This window comes from Pseudophryne corroboree, chromosome 7 (genome assembly GCF_028390025.1).
Source record: "Pseudophryne corroboree isolate aPseCor3 chromosome 7, aPseCor3.hap2, whole genome shotgun sequence".
Taxonomy (NCBI): domain Eukaryota; kingdom Metazoa; phylum Chordata; class Amphibia; order Anura; family Myobatrachidae; genus Pseudophryne; species Pseudophryne corroboree.
This window is the reverse complement of record NC_086450.1, coordinates 63827426-63846594: the sequence shown is the minus strand read 5'-3', so window position 1 is coordinate 63846594 and position 19169 is coordinate 63827426. Positions and strand designations below refer to the sequence as shown.

General features: G+C 47.0%; 1 protein-coding gene across 1 annotated transcript in view; it reads right to left on the bottom strand.

Annotated features, from left to right (window-relative positions):
- TRPM8 (transient receptor potential cation channel subfamily M member 8) overlaps positions 1-19169 on the bottom strand; it is a 227990-nt gene that overhangs the window by 65757 nt on the left and 143064 nt on the right. The window contains exons 17-18 of the mRNA XM_063933237.1: positions 5909-6125; positions 2782-2873 (exon numbers count right to left, since the gene is read on the bottom strand). Coding sequence (XP_063789307.1) covers positions 2782-2873; positions 5909-6125 — 309 coding nt within the window. The remainder of the gene's footprint in view (positions 1-2781; positions 2874-5908; positions 6126-19169) is intronic.

Sequence of the window (19169 nt, the reverse complement as noted above, 5' to 3'; positions counted from 1 at the left end):
AGTGGATGCTGGGCGCCCATCCCAAGTGCGGATTGTCTGCAATACTTGTACATAGTTATTGTTACAAAAATCGGGTTATTATTGTTGTGAGCCATCTTTTCAGAGGCTCCGCTGTTATCATGCTGTTAACTGGGTTCAGATCACAGGTTGTACAGTGTGATTGGTGTGGCTGGTATGAGTCTTACCCGGGATTCAAAATCCTTCCTTATTGTGTACGCTCGTCCGGGCACAGTATCCTAACTGAGGCTTGGAGGAGGGTCATAGGGGGAGGAGCCAGTGCACACCACCTGATCCTAAAGCTTTTACTTTTGTGCCCTGTCTCCTGCGGAGCCGCTATTCCCCATGGTCCTTACGGAGTCCCCAGCATCCACTACGGACTACGAGAAATAGAATTATCGGTAAGTAAATTCTTATTTTCTCGTAGTCCGTAGTGGATGCTGGGCGCCCATCCCAAGTGCGGATTGTCTGCAATACTTGTACATAGTTATTGTTACAAAAATCGGGTTATTATTGTTGTGAGCCATCTTTTCAGAATGCTCCTCTGTTATCATGCTGTTAACTGGGTTCAGATCACAGGTTGTACGGTGTGATTGGTGTGGCTGGTATGAGTCTTACCCAGGATTCAAAATCCTTCCTTATTGTGTACGCTCGTCCGGGCACAGTATCCTAACTGAGGCTTGGAGGAGGGTCATAGGGGGAGGAGCCAGTGCACACCAGGTAGTCCTAAAGATTTACTTTTGTGCCCAGTCTCCTGCGGAGCCGCTATTCCCCATGGTCCTTACGGAGTTCCCAGCATCCACTACGGATTACGAGAAATAGAATTATCGGTAAGTAAATTCTTATTTTTTTAATAACCACCAATGTCTGCTTATGAGCGTGCACATACTTCATTGTCGTAGTATCTATCCAGATATATATCATATAACCATGAGTGCACCGTATTTATTCAGTACTCTACTAATTATGCTATTTGAGAGGAGAAATGGGCATAACGGGGAGATTCTCTGAGAATCGCATTATCTTGGATCCACCCCCTCTTTTAGGAATCGCAATTCGCAGCATTATGCCTTATAAGAAGAAGTGCCCCCCTTATTGATCAGCTGCATCTTCCTTCCAGCTACTCTAAAACAGGGAAGAAGTTTAGGGTCAGTGAGTATTGCTGAAGGTGACAAGACATGCGTGTATAATGTTATGTTTTTATTGCTGTCCACTTACACCTGGAAAAGACCTAAACAGACCAAATTATCAGGTACTAGGTGGAACCTAATAAAGCTGTAGACATGGGGGTGAATTTACGAAGGTGGGAGTTTTTTTAGAACTGGTGATGTTGCTCATAGCAACCAATAAGATTCTATTTATTGTCTTCTAGAAACAGCTTGATAAATGGAATCTGATTGGTTGCTATGAGCAACATCACCAGTTCTAAAAAAAACCTCCAGACACCCAGACATATAATACCGCTTCCAGATCACAATGCCGGGTCTCAAGCGGGATTTGGAAACGGGTCCTTCGGGTTGCCATCGCGGGCGGGGACGGAGGCGTCGCTGGGAGATGAGATCATCTTCACGCCCCCTCTGCCTATCCTGTGAACGCATCACGGGTCGCATCGACCCGGCAACCCGCTCACACTGCACCTGACCGATAATAACCCAGGAATAACCCTTCTTTATTCCCTGGTTGAAATACCAGGTCAGGCGACCCGGGAATTCGGGACCGGCCCCTTTCGCACCGCACACCGACAAGCGTTGACCCAGCCATATACCGGGCTGATACTGGGTTATTTGTGCGGTGTGAAAGGGGTATTACACAAAAGACACGTTTGCAGCATGGAAATTGTTTCATGTTTCAGAACAAAGTACCTCCTGACCTCCTGGTGATAATTATTCTAGGCCTGACTTTGTATGGCTGGATTTATTGTATAACATAATTACCTACCCTCCCGGAAAATCCCAAATATCAGTGTACCCTCATGGGCTCCCAGGAGTGATAGATGCATGCTCCCCCATACTGTTTTTGAGAATGACCCCATAAAACGGCTAGGGCAGTGGTTCCCAAAAGCGGTCCACAGGGCACCCTAAGAGCCCAGGTTTGAAAGATATCCATGCTAAAGTTTATACCATCTGTGCACAAGCATCAACATCCTTAAAACCTGACTGTTACAGTGTCTTGAGGACCGAGGTTGGGAACCACTGGGCTAGGGGTCACCACTGTTAATGCCGCCTCTTCACCACTTGACTCTCATATACTGTAAATATCTTGGGTCACAAAATAAAATCTACTTTTTGCATATGGATGAAATCAGTGTCGGACTGGGGCATGAAGGGCCCACCGGGGAAATGCAGTGAAAGGGGCCCATACTTAGGGGTGTGGCCAGCCTACAAAGGGGGTGTGGCCAGCCTCCACAGAGGATTGAAATACTCAGTTGTCTTGTGCAGTGTAATGCAACATATCTACCATGTATAAACAGTATAATACAAGTGCACAGTCTGGAACCTGATCCCTAGAGGAAGGAGTGGGCACTCAGGCAGTGGGGCCCACCGGTGGTTTCCCCTGTACCCCTGTGGACCAGTCCGACCCTGGATGAAATTCAAGCAACATTCATCGCATCCAGCCTCCATGTACAGTAGGTACTGTAGCATCATCCTTATCTGCCTATTTCTTCCAACTAAAAGAAGAAATATTTCCACTTCCCACAGTTATCTGGGGATTCTGTAGTTGCCCTCTATGGAGAAACACATCAGACAAACTGAGGGTAAAAAGGTGTATACTGTAGAAACTCACCTGAATACAATCCCTGCAATGAAATATAGGATGGCCAAAATGTCCATAATGTTCCACAGATCAGTAAAATACTTCACTCCACTCATGTACATCTGTGGAAAGAGAGGCGTTTAGCTCATTAGAGGAAGATTTTGCTTTCGCAATCAACCTTGAAATAGGCCCCTACTACCTTATGCTAATGAGTCATTCCATGGTAACAAACGTCACATTTGAAATATATTTCATGTGTAATATATTTTTTGGAGCATGTGTTATGAATATTTTGTGCAAAGTAAATGTTGTTTGTGTGGTACATGATATGCTTTCATTTTGATGCAAAGCTTGCCATGAAAACTGGTAACAAACGTTACATAAAAAGACCAGTTTCATGGAATGACCCTAATGTAAGAATCAGTACTGCGAATGCGGTTTATGTACGGCTTTATTCAGGAAGCCGTGCCCCCCCACTGCTCTTCCGCCCACAGCCGCAACTATCGCCATTAGTACCAGGTCCGTGTTATGGTTCTTTTTTGAGCTCAATAAACAATGGGGCAGATGTATTAAGCCTGGAGACGGCATAAGGAAGTGATAAACCAGTGATATGTGCAAGGTGATAAATGCACCAGCCAATCAGCTCCTAACTGTTAATTTACATATTGGAGCTGATTGGCTGGGGCCTTTATCACCTTACACATATCACTGGTTTATCACTTCCTTATGCCTTCTCCAGGTTAATGCATCTGCCCCCCCTGGTCTGAGAACGCCATTATCAGTTAGTAAGGGGCCTGTTCATAATAGGCTTCATTTTTGTTGCACACGCAGAAAGAAGAGTTTCCAAGTTTTACACATTTTTAACTGTTGGAGCCATTCATTGATGAAGTAACGTAGGAGATTCATGTATGCGGCTCCTGCATGCAGTAAAGATTCGTCACACCACACAGTGTGCATACACTAGTATGGGGAGGTCATGGAGTAAATAGTAATTATGCTATTCATCACTTTCAGGAACTGCTGCTACTGTATCTTCACTGGGTTGTGTATATTTTCTCTTTGTGATCAGGACCAGGAAGTGACATAATGAGAGGGTAGTAGATAACTTCCGCCCTTACAGCACCTAAATCAATGTTTTCTCCGTTCTCTGGTCGTTTGAGGTTATTTTGCTTTTTCTATGCACCATTGGACCCTCGCTTCGCTCGCCACGCTTCGGGCTCAGTGTCTCTCTTCGCTCGCCACAGGTTACTATTCCAAATAGTTTGTGACATGAACCCAGGGGCTTATGGGAAAGGTCCTCTCCACGAAGGGAAACTAGACGCTACCGTATCTTCAGATGGGGTCTGGCCGCTGAGCACTGCTCCTGCCCATAGTAAGTGGATCCGGAGTGCAAGTGCATGCATGACTCTTGCTGCTGTATATTTAACAAACCTGTGGTGTTTAACACATAGGCCCCTACATGTCTTTTCAATATTGCATTGTTCCATTATCTTATATGCCTTATATATGTCATAGGGATGGCTATCGACCATTAATAGTTAACAACCAATGTTCGATTCTTTGCCATCAATGGCAGACAGGGTGGCAAATCTTTTCTGCAGGTGGGGCACAGAGAATGTTCCCTGCACCGCAACAATAAGCCCTGACCCCGGTTCAAAATGGCCCGCAGCCCGCCGTACTTCCCAGCTGCCATGGCCTTCAATGGGTGCAAAATCATCACTGGAACACTGTTGATGGTTTCATGCCATCGATGTTAATCACCAATGGCGCTATTGATGATTAACCCACGATGGCAATCCCTAATGTATGTCATGATAAAACATTTCTAATTCATTAATTTTTCACTTTTATGCTTAAATGTGGTTTTACTGCCATCTACTGGCAACAGTTATTATTTCCTTCAATATTAATTCAGTATTGTATAATGTAGCAATGAGGTGCTGCTATATTATAAAACACTAATGCCTCATAATGTTCACTCAAAATTAAAACAAGATTTAATTATGTATGCATCTCTCTTTATTCTATGCCAGGCATGGTAAACTAATGGTTAGGTCCACTGTCATTTTCAGACTCTTTGTCAAATCACAGATATTACTTCCAAAGCTAGAACTAAGGGTGTAAGTGCGATGTCGCAATGCACGGCACTAGGCTGAGAGGGCGGTACCATCGCTTCCCCGTTGGACCCTGAAAGACACCCTGCAGTCTGGAGATCCACATGAGAGTGCCTGGTTTTCAGATTCCCACTCTTTGGCATTGTAACGTGACATATGTGGGAGGAGGGCGTGCTGACCTAGGGTGCAACAATGCACTGCTATGGTGCTGGATGTTTATCTATGCTTAGGACCATTGATGGCAACACTGTCATGTAGGAGGACCCACTATGGCCAGGTAGGGAAGATCAGAGCGAGGGTTAACAATGAGATCCCAAAGTTCATATAGAAGAGTTACAGAGGTATAAGTCCTGGGGCCAACAGGTTTTGCCAATGGAGATCTCAGAACTGAAGCAGGAAACATTCACAGGTATGGCAGGTATGGGAGCTCAGAGTTATTGCCTGCTGGAAAGAACTAATAGAGACGTCTATGGAGGAGACCTTAAATCAGTGGTCATATAGGAGAGCTCAAGACTATAGTCAAGAAGAATTGCTCACAGTTACGCCCAGCTGAAAGCTATGGTGAGATTGCAGAAGTTAGAGCTCTGGTTTATTACCTCTCAATGTTTGGAAGGTAGTAAATCTCTGACCTCTAGTAAGGTGCAAGAACATAGGTATGAGAGTTTACAGCTAGGGTCAGGTCTGATTGATCAATTCTGACTCACATTGGTGTCTAACAAGAATAGTGAAATGCCATAAAGAATCTTTAAACAAAGCATACTGTGGTATTGGTTCTCATGGGAAGATAGGTTACTCTATACAATCCTTTACAAAGTACAGTAGTACAAAGGTAGTGGCGTGGGCACAGTTTATTACGTCAGGTCTGTGAGTGTGGTTTATTTAGGCATGGAACTCTCTGATTTATGTACAAAAACAATTTGGCTTTTTTTTAAAAGAGCTTAGTAATAAATATGGGACATACAGCTCTGTATTACAGACAAGCAGTTTATCAGGATGTCTTCATTACATGCCAATCCTCGTGCATGGCAGGAATCATACTGTACCTGTCTAATCTCATCGCACAACAAGATAAAAACCAGCACGTAAACTGAGATCTCAAGTCCAGTAGGAAACCGCTGGAAATCCATCAGTAGGACGTATGCAAAGAGAAGCAGAAATCCAATGTAGAAAATAACCGTCCAGGAGAAGACGACAAAGGGGGAGGTAAAGAAATCAAAGTATTTCAATATAAGGTTTCTTTTCCCCTCTGCTGCTTTTTTCCTGCAAAGGACACAAATAAGGTCATATGGATACAGATGGAGAATACACTATGTTTCTGCATAAATTCTTTTGTCAGTGTTATTATATATTTCATGAAGACTATGCAAGATGTCTTTGTTGTGTGCCGTATACTCAGTGGCGTATCTAGAAATTTTTCTCCCCCAAGCCAAAACATTCTCTGGCGGCCCCCCATAATTGCCAGTAGTAAAGTGATGAATCTGAGCGCGTCTTTGGCGCGCTTTACACAAAAAAGGGCGTGGCCATGCTGAAATGGGCATGGCTTTGCATAAAGGGGCGTGGCATTGCAGGAAAAGACTACCTTATACTCCATAGAAGAAAGGGAGGGATGTGATCAAAGGCGCCCAATAGTAGAATATAAAGAAAATGAGAGGGAAATGTACATGAAAATTGAAAAGGATTAAATTCAACAATACGGTTTGATTTTCCAAACAGAAGTCCTTAGGTCATCCGTCTTGAGCCAAATGTCCTCAGTAAATATGCAAAACAAAAATATAGAAAAACCAATGTGTAGTAATGTATGAAGAATCAATTTTCGTGGTGTCCAGAAAACGGAGCCCTGGTGTACAATGAGACTTTATATAAGAAAGAATATGATCTCGCCACCAATTCAATACAAATTAGAGCGAACTGAAACTCACATAAAAGGAAATAAAGAAAGGCACATAAAGGTATCTTTGTCTAATCAGTTAGTAAAGGCACAGCGTACCCCACTCACGTGTTTAGCGAGTTCATTCCATGTATAAAGGTATCTTTAAATGATGATCCAATGAGGTTGATTCGATAGAAAAATTATTGATTTTTATTTCTCTAACGGCCTAGTGGATGCTGGGGACTCCGTAAGGACCATGGGGAATAGACGGGCTCCGCAGGAGACTGGGCACTCTAAAGAAAGATTTAGTACTACCTGGTGTGCACTGGCTCCTCCCTCTATGCCCCTCCTCCAGACCTCAGTTAGAATCTGTGCCCGGCCAGAGCTGGGTGCTTTTAGTGAGCTCTCCTGAGCTTGCTAATAAGAAAGTATTTTAGTAAGGTTTTTTATTTTCAGAGAGCTTCTGCTGGCAACAGACTCTTTGCTACGTGGGACTGAGGGGAGAGAAGCAAACCTACTAACTGCGGCTAGGTTGCGCTTCTTAGGCTACTGGACACCATTAGCTCCAGAGGGTTCGAACACAGGATCTTAACCTTGGTCGTCCGTTCCCGGAGCCGCGCCGCCGTCCCCCTCGCAGAGCCAGAAGACAGAAGCCGGCGGAAGCAAGAAGACATCGAAATCGGCGGCAGAAGACTCCCGTCTTCACATGAGGTAGCGCACAGCACTGCAGCTGTGCGCCATTGCGCCCACACTACCCACACACTCCGGTCACTGTAGGGTGTAGGGCGCAGGGGGGAGCGCCCTGGGCAGCAATTAGGATACCTCTTGGCAAAAAGACACATATATACAGCTGGGCACTGTATATATGTACGAGCCCCCGCCATTTTATTTACACAGACCCGGGACAGAAGCCCGCCGCTGAGGGGGCGGGGCCTTCTTCCTCAGCACTAACCGGCGCCATTTTCTCTCCACAGCTCCGCTGAGAGGAAGCTCCCCAGGCTCTCCCCTGCAGTATCAAGGTAGAAAAAGGCTAAAAAGAGAGGGGGGGCACATAAATTTAGGCGCAAATTATCATAAACAGCAGCTACTGGGTAAACACTAAGTTACTGTGTAATCCCTGGGTTATATAGCGCTGGGGTGTGTGCTGGCATACTCTCTCTCTATCTCCCCAAAAGGCCTTGTGGGGTCCTGTCCTCAATTAGAGCATTCCCTGTGTGTGTGCGGTGTGTCGGTACGTTTGTGTCGACATGTTTGATGAGGACGGTTACGTGGAGGCAGAACAAGTGCAAGTGAATGTGGTGTCGCCGCCGACGGCGCCGACACCTGATTGGATGGATATGTGGAAGGTGTTAAATGATAACGTAAGCTCATTGCATAAAAGGTTGGATAATCAGTCAGGGTCTCAACCCATGTCTGATTCTACAGCTCAGGGGCCGTCAGGGTCTCAAAAGCGCCCACTATCCCAGTTGGTTGACACAGATGTCGACACGGATTCTGACTCCAGTGTCGATGACGATGATGCAAAGTTGCAGCCTAAAATGACTAAAGCCATCCGATACATGATTATAGCAATGAAGGATGTATTGCACATATCGGAGGAAAACCCTGTCCGTGACAAGAGGGTTTATATGTTTGGGGAGAAAAAGCAAGAAGTGACTTTTCCCCCTTCACATGAATTAAATGAGTTATGTGAAAAAGCGTGGGATTCCCCTGATAGGAAAGTACTGGTTTCCAAAAGATTACTTATGGCGTATCCTTTCCCGCCAACAGATAGGTTACGCTGGGAATCCTCCCCTAGGGTAGACAAAGCGTTGACACGCTTATCTAAGAAGGTGGCCCTGCCATCACAGGATACGGCCGCCCTAAAGGATCCTGCGGATAGGAAACAGGAAGGTATCCTGAAGTCTGTTTATACACATTCTGGTACTCTTCTGAGGCCAGCAATTGCTTCGGCCTGGATGTGTAGTGCTGTAGCAGCATGGACAGATACTCTGTCTGAGGAGATAGATACCCTGGACAGGGAGACTATTTTACTGACCCTAGGACATGTCAAAGACGCTGTCCTATATATGAGGGATGCCCAGAGGGACATTTGCCTGCTGGGCTCTAGAATAAACGCAATGTCGATTTCTGCCAGAAGGGTCCTATGGACTCGGCAATGGACAGGTGATGCCGACTCTAAAAAACACATGGAGGTGTTACCTTATAAGGGTGAGGAATTGTTTGGGGACGGTCTCTCGGACCTAGTTTCCACAGCTACGGCTGGGAAGTCAAATTTCTTGCCATATATTCCCTCACAGCCAAAGAAAGCACCGTATTACCAAATGCAGTCCTTTCGTTCACAAAAAAGCAAGAAAGTCAGAGGTGCATCCTTTCTTCCAGAGGCAGGGATAGAGGAAAAAAACTGCACCATGCAGCTAGTTCCCAGGAACAAAAGTCCTCCCCGGCTTCCACTAAATCCACCGCATGACGCTGGGGCTCCACAGCCGGAGCCAGGAGCGGTGGGGGCGCGTCTCCGAAATTTCAGCCACCAGTGGGTTCGCTCACGGGTGGATCCTTGGGCTATACAAATTGTGTCTCAGGGATACAAGCTGGAATTCGAGGTGACGCCCCCTCACCGTTACCTAAAATCGGCCTTGCCAGCTTCCCCCATGGAAAGGGAGGTAGTGTTGGCAGCAATTCACAAGCTATATCTCCAGCAGGTGGTAGTGAAGGTTCCCCTCCTTCAACAGGGAAGGGGTTACTATTCCAATATGTTTGTGGTACCGAAACCGGACGGTTCGGTCAGACCCATTTTGAATTTAAAATCCCTGAACATTTATCTGAAGAAATTCAAGTTCAAGATGGAATCGCTCAGAGCGGTCATTGCAAGCCTGGAGGAAGGGGATTTTATGGTGTCTCTGGACATCAAGGATGGGAGTACCTCAGGTTTGTGGTACACAGCGTAGCACACTCTCAGGAAGTGTTGCGACAGCACGGCTGGATTCTGAATATTCCAAAGTCGCAGCTGATTCCTACGACGCGTCTGCCCTTCCTGGGCATGATTCTGGACACAAGCCAGAAAAAGGTGTTTCTCCCGGAGGAAAAGGCTCAGGAGCTCGTGACTCTGGTCAGAGACCTCCTAAAACCAAAACAGGTATCGGTGCATCACTGCACGCGAGTCCTGGGAAAGATGGTGGCGTCATACGAAGCCATTCCCTTCGGCAGGTTCCATGCGAGGATCTTTCAGTGGGATCTGTTGGACAAGTGGTCCGGATCGCATCTTCAGATGCATCGGCTGATCACTCTGTCCCCCAGGGCCAGGGTGTCTCTTCTGTGGTGGCTGCAAAGTGCTCACCTCCTCAAGGGCCGCAGGTTCGGCATACAGGACTGGGTCCTGGTGACCACGGATGCAAGCCTCCGAGGATGGGGGGCAGTCACTCAGGGAAGAAACTTCCAGGGGCTGTGGTCAAGTCAGGAGACTTGTCTGCACATCAATATCCTGGAACTAAGGGCTGTATACAACGCCCTGAGTCAAGCGGAGCCTCTGCTTCGAAACCAACCAGTGCTGATTCAGTCAGACAACATCACTGCAGTGGCCCATGTAAACCGCCAGGGCGGCACAACAAGCAGGGTGGCAATGGCAGAAGCCACCAGGATTCTTCGTTGGGCGGAGAATCACGTACTAGCACTGTCAGCAGTGTTCATTCCGGGAGTGGACAACTGGGAAGCAGACTTCCTCAGCAGGCACGACCTTCACCCGGGAGAGTGGGGACTTCATCAAGAAGTCTTCAAGCAGATTGCAAATCGATGGGAACTGCCACAGGTGGACATGATGGCGTCCCGTCTCAACAAAAAGCTAAAAAGGTATTGCGCCAGGTCAAGAGACCCTCAGGCGATAGCTGTGGACGCACTTGTAACACCGTGGGTGTTCCAGTCGGTCTATGTGTTTCCTCCTCTTCCTCTCATACCAAAGGTGCTGAGAATTGTGAGAAAAAGAGGAGTGAGAACAATACTCATTGTTCCGGATTGGCCAAGAAGGACTTGGTACCCGGAATTGCAAGAAATGCTCACAGAGGACCCATGGCCTCTGCCTCTCAGACAGGACCTGTTGCAACAAGGGCCCTGTCTGTTCCAAGACTTACCGCGGCTGCGTTTGACGGCATGTCGGTTGAACGCCGGATCCTAGCGGAAAAAGGCATTCCGGATGAAGTTATTCCTACGCTGATAAAGGCTAGGAAGGACGTGACTGCAAAGCATTATCACCGTATATGGCGAAAATATGTTGCTTGGTGTGAGGCCAGGAAGGCTCCTACAGAGGAATTCCAGCTGGGCCGGTTCCTGCACTTCCTACAGTCAGGAGTGACTATGGGCTTAAAATTAGGATCCATAAAGGTCCAGATTTCGGCCCTATCCATTTTCTTTCAAAAGGAACTGGCTTCGCTTCCTGAAGTTCAGACGTTTGTAAAGGGAGTGCTGCATATTCAGCCCCCTTTTGTGCCACCAGTGGCACCTTGGGATCTTAACGTGGTGTTGAGTTTCCTGAAATCTCACTGGTTTGAGCCACTTAAGACCGTGAAGCTAAAGTATCTCACGTGGAAAGTGGTCATGCTATTGGCCTTAGCTTCGGCTAGGCGTGTGTCAGAATTGGCGGCTTTGTCATGTAAAAGCCCCTATCTGGTTTTCCATATGGACAGGGCAGAATTACGGACTCGTCCGCAATTTCTGCCGAAGGTGGTGTCATCTTTTCATTTGAACCAACCTATTGTAGTGCCTGCGGCTACTCGTGACTTGGAGGACTCCAAGTTGCTTGATGTAGTCAGGGCTTTGAAGATTTATGTAGCCAGGATGGCTGGAGTCAGGAAAACTGACTCGCTGTTTATCCTGTATGCATCCAACAAGCTGGGTGCTCCTGCTTCAAAGCAGACTATTGCTCGCTGGATCTGTAACACGATTCAGCAGGCTCATTCTGCGGCTGATTTGCCGCATCCAAAATCAGTGAAAGCCCATTCCACAAGGAAAGTGGGCTCTTCTTGGGCGGCTGCAACTTTGCCGAGCAGCTACTTGGTCGGGTTCAAACACCTTTGCAAAGTTCTATAAGTTTGATACCCTGGCTGAGGAGGACCTTGTGTTTGCCCATTCGGTGTTGCAGAGTCATCCGCACTCTCCCGCCCGTTTGGGAGCTTTGGTATAATCCCCATGGTCCTTACGGAGTCCCCAGCATCCACTAGGATGTTAGAGAAAATAAGATTTTACTCACCGGTAAATCTATTTCTCGTAGTCCGTAGTGGATGCTGGGCGCCCGTCCCAAGTGCGGACTTTCTGCAATACGTGTATATAGTTATTGCTTAATAAAAGGGTTATGTTATGTTGGCATCTGTTGTTTGATGCTCTGTTGTTGTTCATACTGTTAACTGGGTAAGTTTATCACGAGTTATACGGTGTGATTGGTGTAGCTGGTATGAGTCTTACCCTGGATTCCAAAATCCTTTCCTTGTAATGTCAGCTCTTCCGGGCACAGTTTCCTTAACTGAGGTCTGGAGGAGGAGCATAGAGGGAGGAGCCAGTGGACACCAGGTAGTACTAAATCTTTATTTAGAGTGCCCAGTCTCCTGCGGAGCCCATCTATTCCCCATGGTCCTTACGGAGTCCCCAGCATCCACTACGGACTACGAGAAATAGATTTACCGGTGAGTAAAATCTTATTTTTTACAAAAAATACCAATTCAAATTTATAGAAACAATAAAATGAGCAAAATTACCTTGTATATCATTCTAAAGGTGCCAACCGGGGACATTGGGAGAAGATGTTAATATCTCCAATACAGATAGGAGATCCGGAATACCCTCTGTACAAAACCCCAGTGTACCTCACCGGTGAAAATAGTGGCCAGACTTGCTTCAATATAAAATGGAAAAATCCACTCTCAGCATGCACCAACGCTGTTTCGACCTTACAGGTCTTTTTCAAGGTGTGTATGCTGAGTGTGGAATGAGAGCTATTTAAACCCCTAGAACAGGAAATGGAGAATCACAATGCATGATGGGACTTGGTAAATTAACTTTATGTATTATGATCTTTAACTGCTATTTCTAATGTTGAAAATTACTTCATACGTAGATAAGTTAAATAAAAACTATTTTATGGTACTCAAAGTGCAGAAAGATAGTGTATAAAACAGTAAAAGACATGAATGCGCTGGACCAGAAGTGTCCGCGGTCTGCGATGCGTTCCACCCGACCCGGAAGTGCGCCATGCGATCCACCTGGCCGGAAATGCGTTCCACCTGCGCGGAAATGCACATCGCGCATGTGTAGAGATGTGCCCTGTGTCCCAGGACACATCACAATGGCAGTGTGCAGGGGATTTGCGTCCCCTGCAGAGCCCAGTGGTGGACAGCGCTGGGGCAGCGCGTCTGTCCTCAGCGCTTGGTGTGCAGCAGCGGCGGGTCTCAGGTGCAGGGATCAGACGTTTCCCTGCACCAGACTGTCAGCGGCGACGGGCAGCGGTGCGGCGTTTTAAACTTGGCGCCAATCTGGCCACCAATGAAAAGCGCCGCCTGCGGGATTTGAAATCCGGCGCCGTCCGCGAGCCAATCACGGCTCGTGAGGCGCCGGCCAACCAGAAGAGGGCGTGGTGAGCCAATCGGCACTCGCCGCATCATAGGCCCCACCCCCAGCGCGTGACATCAGACGCGGGGTGGGAGCCGAAGCAAGAAGGAGCCGCGCCGAAGAGCGGTGAAGATCCGGGCGGCGCCAGGAGGAAGAAGACGTCGCGGGAAGAGCTCCGGTGGCCGCAGAAGAGGCCAGGCTCCGGGAAAAAGATGTCCAGCGGCGGCTGGACGTGGAGGAGAGACGGCGGCACCGCTGGCCAGAACAGGCCAGCGGCAGAAGAGTCCATCCAGGCCGAGAAGCGCTGCAGTGGTGGGAAGCAATAGAGCTGTACAGTTTCCCACTGCAGCCTTCTCCACCGCAGGTAGGCCCTTCTAAGGTGCCCCCCCCCCTCCTTCTCTCCTCCCTAGACCACCGGGTGATCGGGCACTAGGCCTGTGGGTAAATAGGCGGGCAATAGGCCCGTGGCCACATGTAATCGGGCCCCCGGCCTGTGGCGCAAGTTAGGCGGGCATTGGGCCTGTGGGCAAGTACAGGCAATAGGCCTGTGGGGCATTAGAGGGTATTAGGCTAGGTTAGTTTGGCGGCCGCTAGGGATATAAGGTGACCCTGGGCACTAGGCCCAGGTCACCCAACGGGCGACAAGTTAGGAGGGTGCTAGGCCCATGGGTGATGTCAGGCCTCTGGCCTGTGTGCAATTAGGGGCGCTAGGCCCAGTAAGTAAGTGCCCCACACCCCCATGTGAATAAAGGTGGCACTAGGTACTAGGTCCAGGCCACCCCGAGGTGGATAAGTAGGCAGGCCGCTAAGGAAGTGTACAGGAGGTGGGCAGGCTGTATGGCGCCCCCCCCCCCCCCCCCCACCAGCGTCAGGTAGGGATTTAAAGGAACAGCACCGTTGAATCTTGCACTGTGTATTGTGATGTATGTTGTTACCGTGCAGGGCAAAGTGTTTGTTTTAAAGTTTGTGCATAGTTTATGTTGCACCACCCACACGAGCTAGTTTGAGGGCTCTGTTCATGTAGCTAGTGTAGTGGATGCACACTAGGGTAGTTCTTGGCCCTGCACGGCTGTTTTCTCTTTACCTCCTTACAGGGACCTGTAAGTGGAGAAGATCGGAGTACAAGACCTGTGACGGTGAGTAACATCTGTCCGTGTGTTCCTTTTGCATGTGTTTGTCCCTATCTGTCTCCCTTCCTTTAGGGCAAACGGTGAACCTTGCACGCCGGTGCAAGGTCGAATTTACACCTGGTGCGAGAGTACCGATAGGTGAAATTCGGGCTCTGAGGACGTGTGCCCAGGATGACCTTCACCTAGCCCGAAAGTTTTTTTTCCTTTTTCGGAGGGCGTTTTGGTCCACAGTTAGGAGGAACGGCACTCAGCAATCTCCTTCCTTCTAGGTCATCGTGTCCGGGTCCGGCCGAAGATTTCCAGGTCCGTTGAAGGTTCCGGTACCTGAAGGTGACAGAGTGACTGGTAAGTGGTGAATCTATATCTGCACGGCAGCAGGCACTACACCGCACCGCCACCCTCTTACACATGCGCGCCCTATAATAGTACTGATATAGACGGCCTACAGCGTTCTTTCAAGGGAAATTGTTTAAACTTGCACTGAAAGTTAGCGCTTACGCAGTTTAACCATAGAGGAGTATACATTCAAAGCAAACAATATATACATGAAATACATCTTTTGGAGCGCAAAAAAGTTGTAATAAAAATCAAATTTGATTAAAATGCGGGGGAACTTTGAGGTAATTCAAAGCATCCTACCATCTATTAAAAAATAACATGAGTGGTACATAGTACAAAATACATCATCAAAGGAAATATTTCTTTCCGCGATATCAATGCATAAAGCATCTAAATAAGCAGCATAGACATATAGGGGGTCATTCCGAGTTGATCGCTCGTTGACGATTTTCGCAGTGGAGCTATTAAGGCTAAAATGCGCATGCGCTAAGTATTTTAACACAAAACTTAGTAGATTTACTCACGTCCGAACGAAGAATTTTCATTGTTGTAATGATCGGAGTGTGATTGACAGGAAGTGGGTGTTTCTGGGCGGAAACTGGCCGTTTTCAGGGAGTGTGCGGAAAAACGCAGGCGTGTCAGGGAAAAACGCGGGAGTGTCTGGAGAAACGGGGGAGTGGCTGGCCGAACTCAGGGCGTGTTTGTGATGTCAAACCAGGAACGAAACGGCCTGAGCTGATCGCAATCTGTGAGTAGGTCTGGAGCTACTCAGAAACTGCTAAGAATTTTCTATTCGCAATTCTGCTAATCTTTCATTCGCTATTCTGCTAAAATACGCTCCCAGAGGGCGGCGGCCTAGCGTTTGCAATGCTGCTAAAATCTGCTAGCGAGCGATCAACTCGGAATGACCGCCATAGTTATAGCCAAATGGTGTGTTTCTTTAGCTATGTACACAATCTTATGAGTAATGTCATATCATAAAATCACCCAAAATGACACCAAAAGATGTTTGGTTTTACTATTTGTTTAGAATGCAGAGTCACAAGAACCATTTTAGTTCAAAGTCAGAGTTGAGACCTGCAGGGATAAGAGTATTTAATTAAAAAATCCACTGCATTTCTGCCTTGGCAAGGTTCCCCGCTGTGTCCCGATCTTTCTAGGAAGCTCTAATTTGTTGTATACCCATGAAGGAAGCTATATGTGACTCCGAACAACTATGTTTATTAAAAAAAGTTTTCTGATAGTGTATGGGTGATTACACCTTTTTTTTATATTATGTAGGTGTTCTGCAATGCGTGTTTTCAGCGCTCTCCCCGTTCTTCCTATATAAACAAGGCCACAACTACACTTGTTATTTTTAATAGATGTTAGGATGCTTTGAATTACCTCAAAGTTCCCCCACATTTTAATCAAATTTGATTTTTATTACAACTTTTTTCGCTCCAAAAGATGTATTTCATGTATATATTGTTTGCTTTGAATGGATACTCCTCTATGGTTAAACTGCGCAAGCGCTAACTTTCAGTGTAAGTTTAAACAATTTCCCTTGAAAGAACGCTGTAGCCCGTCTATATCAGTACTATTATAGGGCGCGCATGCGTGATGTGCATTTCCGCCCAGGTGGAACGCATTTCCGGTCGGGTGGAACGCATGGCGGACTTCCAGGTCGGGTGGAACGCATTGCGGACCGCGGACACTTCCGGTCCAGCGCATTCATGTCTTTTACTGTTTTATACACCATCTTTCTGCACTTTGAGTACCATAAAATAGTTTTTATTTAACTTATCTAAGTATGAAGTAATTTTCAACATTAGAAACAGCAGTAAAAGGATCACAATAGATAAAGTTAATTTACTAAGTCCCATCATGCATTGTGATTCTCCATTTCCTGTCCTAGGGGTTTAAATAGCTCTCATTCCACACTCAGCATACACACCTTGAAAAAGACCTGTAAGGTCGAAATGGCGTTGGTGCATGCTGAGAGTGGATTTTTCCATTTTATATTGAAGCAAGTCTGGCCACTATTTTCACCTGTGAGGTACACTGGGGTTTTGTACAGAGGGTATTCCGGATCTCCTATCTGTATTGGAGATATTAACATCTTCTCCCAATGTCCCCGGTTGGCACCTTAAGAATGATATACAAGGTCATTTTGCTCATTTTATTGTTTCTATAAATTTTAATTGGTATTTTTTGTAAAAATAAAAATCAATAATTTTTCTATTGAATCAACCTCATTGGATCATCATTTAAAGATACCTTTATACATGGAATGAACTCGCTAAACACGTGAGTGGGGTACGCTGTGCCTTTACTAACTGATTAGACAAAGATACCTTTATGTGCCTTTCTTTATTTCCTTTTATGTGAGTTTCGGTTCGCTCTAATTTGTATTGAATTGGTGGCGAGATCCTATTCTTTCTTCTATCAAGTCTCATTGTACACCAGGGCTCCATTTTCTGGACACCACGAAAATTGATTCTTCATACATTACTACACATTGGTTTTTCTATATTTTTGTTTTGCATATTTACTGAGGACATTTGGCTCAAGACGGATGACCTAAGGACTTCTGTTTGGAAAATCAAACCGTATTGTTGAATTTAAACCTTTTCAATTTTCATGTACATTTCCCTCTCATTTTCCTTATATTCTACTATTGGGCGCCTTTGATCACATCCCTTCCTTTCTTCTATTTTGTTCCTTTACCTGTATTTGGCAGGTTCCAGGGGTTTTGATTGGGCTGACCATATCTTTGTGTGACAGAGTTCACTCATCCATAAGTACCTTATACTCCAGTTTTGCAACCTGCACGCCCAGACGTTGGCCACCACAGGAAAATAAATAATCCTGATTCATGCCCCTTACATTATTTGTCATTTTTCCTCCTTATAGTAATGCCCAGTATACATTATGCCACATACTGCAGTGGCCCTTAGACATTATGCCACACACAATAATGCCCCCGACACATTATGCCACACACCGTAATGCCTGTGACATATTATGACACGCATCGCAATGCCCGTTATACATTATGCTGCACACTGCAATGCCCCTGATACATTATAGCACAAACAATGCCTGCGACACATTATGACACACACCGCAATGTCTGTGATACATTATGCCACACACTGCAATGTCCGTGATACATTATGCCACACACTGCAATGACCCGAGACATTATACCACAATGCCCGTGATATAGTATACCACACACCGTAATGACTGTGACACATACTGCAATTCCCGTAATACCCTATGCCACACACCGCAATGCCCATTATACATTATGCCACACACTGCAATGCCCCTGAGACATACCACCTACCACAATGCCCTCGATATAGTATGCCACACACTGTAATGCCTGTGACACATTATGACACACACCGCAATGCCCATTACACATTAAGTCCTACAGTAAGGCTTCTAATTACTTTTAAATTACCTGCTCGTTGCCAGGGGTTTCATGCTCTTGGATCCATGCATGGTGTCAGGGGTTTTCATGCTCAGGGTGTCATGCTCGTTGCCAGAGGTTTCATCCGGTAGGTGTTATGCTAGTTGCCAGAGGTATCATTTGCTGGGTTTCAAGCTTGTTGCCAGGGGTTTCATGCACTGGGTGTCATGCTCGTTGCTAGGGTGTAATGTTTGTTGCCAGGGATTTCATGAGCTGGGTGTTGTGCTTGTAACCAGGGGGTAATGCTTGTTGCTAGGGCTGTGCTCCCAGTGTCACATATGCCCCCAGTGCCGCATATTCCCCCACAGTGCCAGATACACATATGCCCCCAGTGCCCCATATGCCCCCCCCAGTGCCAGCTACACACATACCCCCAGTGCTAGGTACACATATGTCCCCAGTGCCAAATATGCCCCCCCCCCCCCCCCAGTGCCAGGTGCACATATACCCCCAGTGCCAAATATGCCCCCCCAGTGCCAGGTACACATATACCCCCAGTGCCAAATATGCCCCCCCCCCCAGTGCCAGGTACACATATACCCCCAGTCCCAAATATGCCCCCCCAGTGCCAGGTACACATATACCCCCAGTGCCAAATATGCCCGCCAGGTACACATAAACCGCCAGTGCCAAATATGCCCCCCCCCCCCCAGTGCCAGGTACACACCCTCCTGAGTCCCCGGGCTCCCCCGCTGCTGTGCGTTTTGGGAAGGACACGGAGGGCACACTGTGCGCCTCTCCTGTGCCTCACTCCTGTGTCTCCAGCGGCGTGTCTGTCAAGTGAAGTGCCAGTTCGTGAACCAATCAGAGCTCACAAACCGGCACTTCATTTAACAGACACGCCGCTGCCGCCGGAGACCCAGGAGGGACACACAGGAGAGGCGCGCACTGTGCCCTCCGTGTGCTTCCCA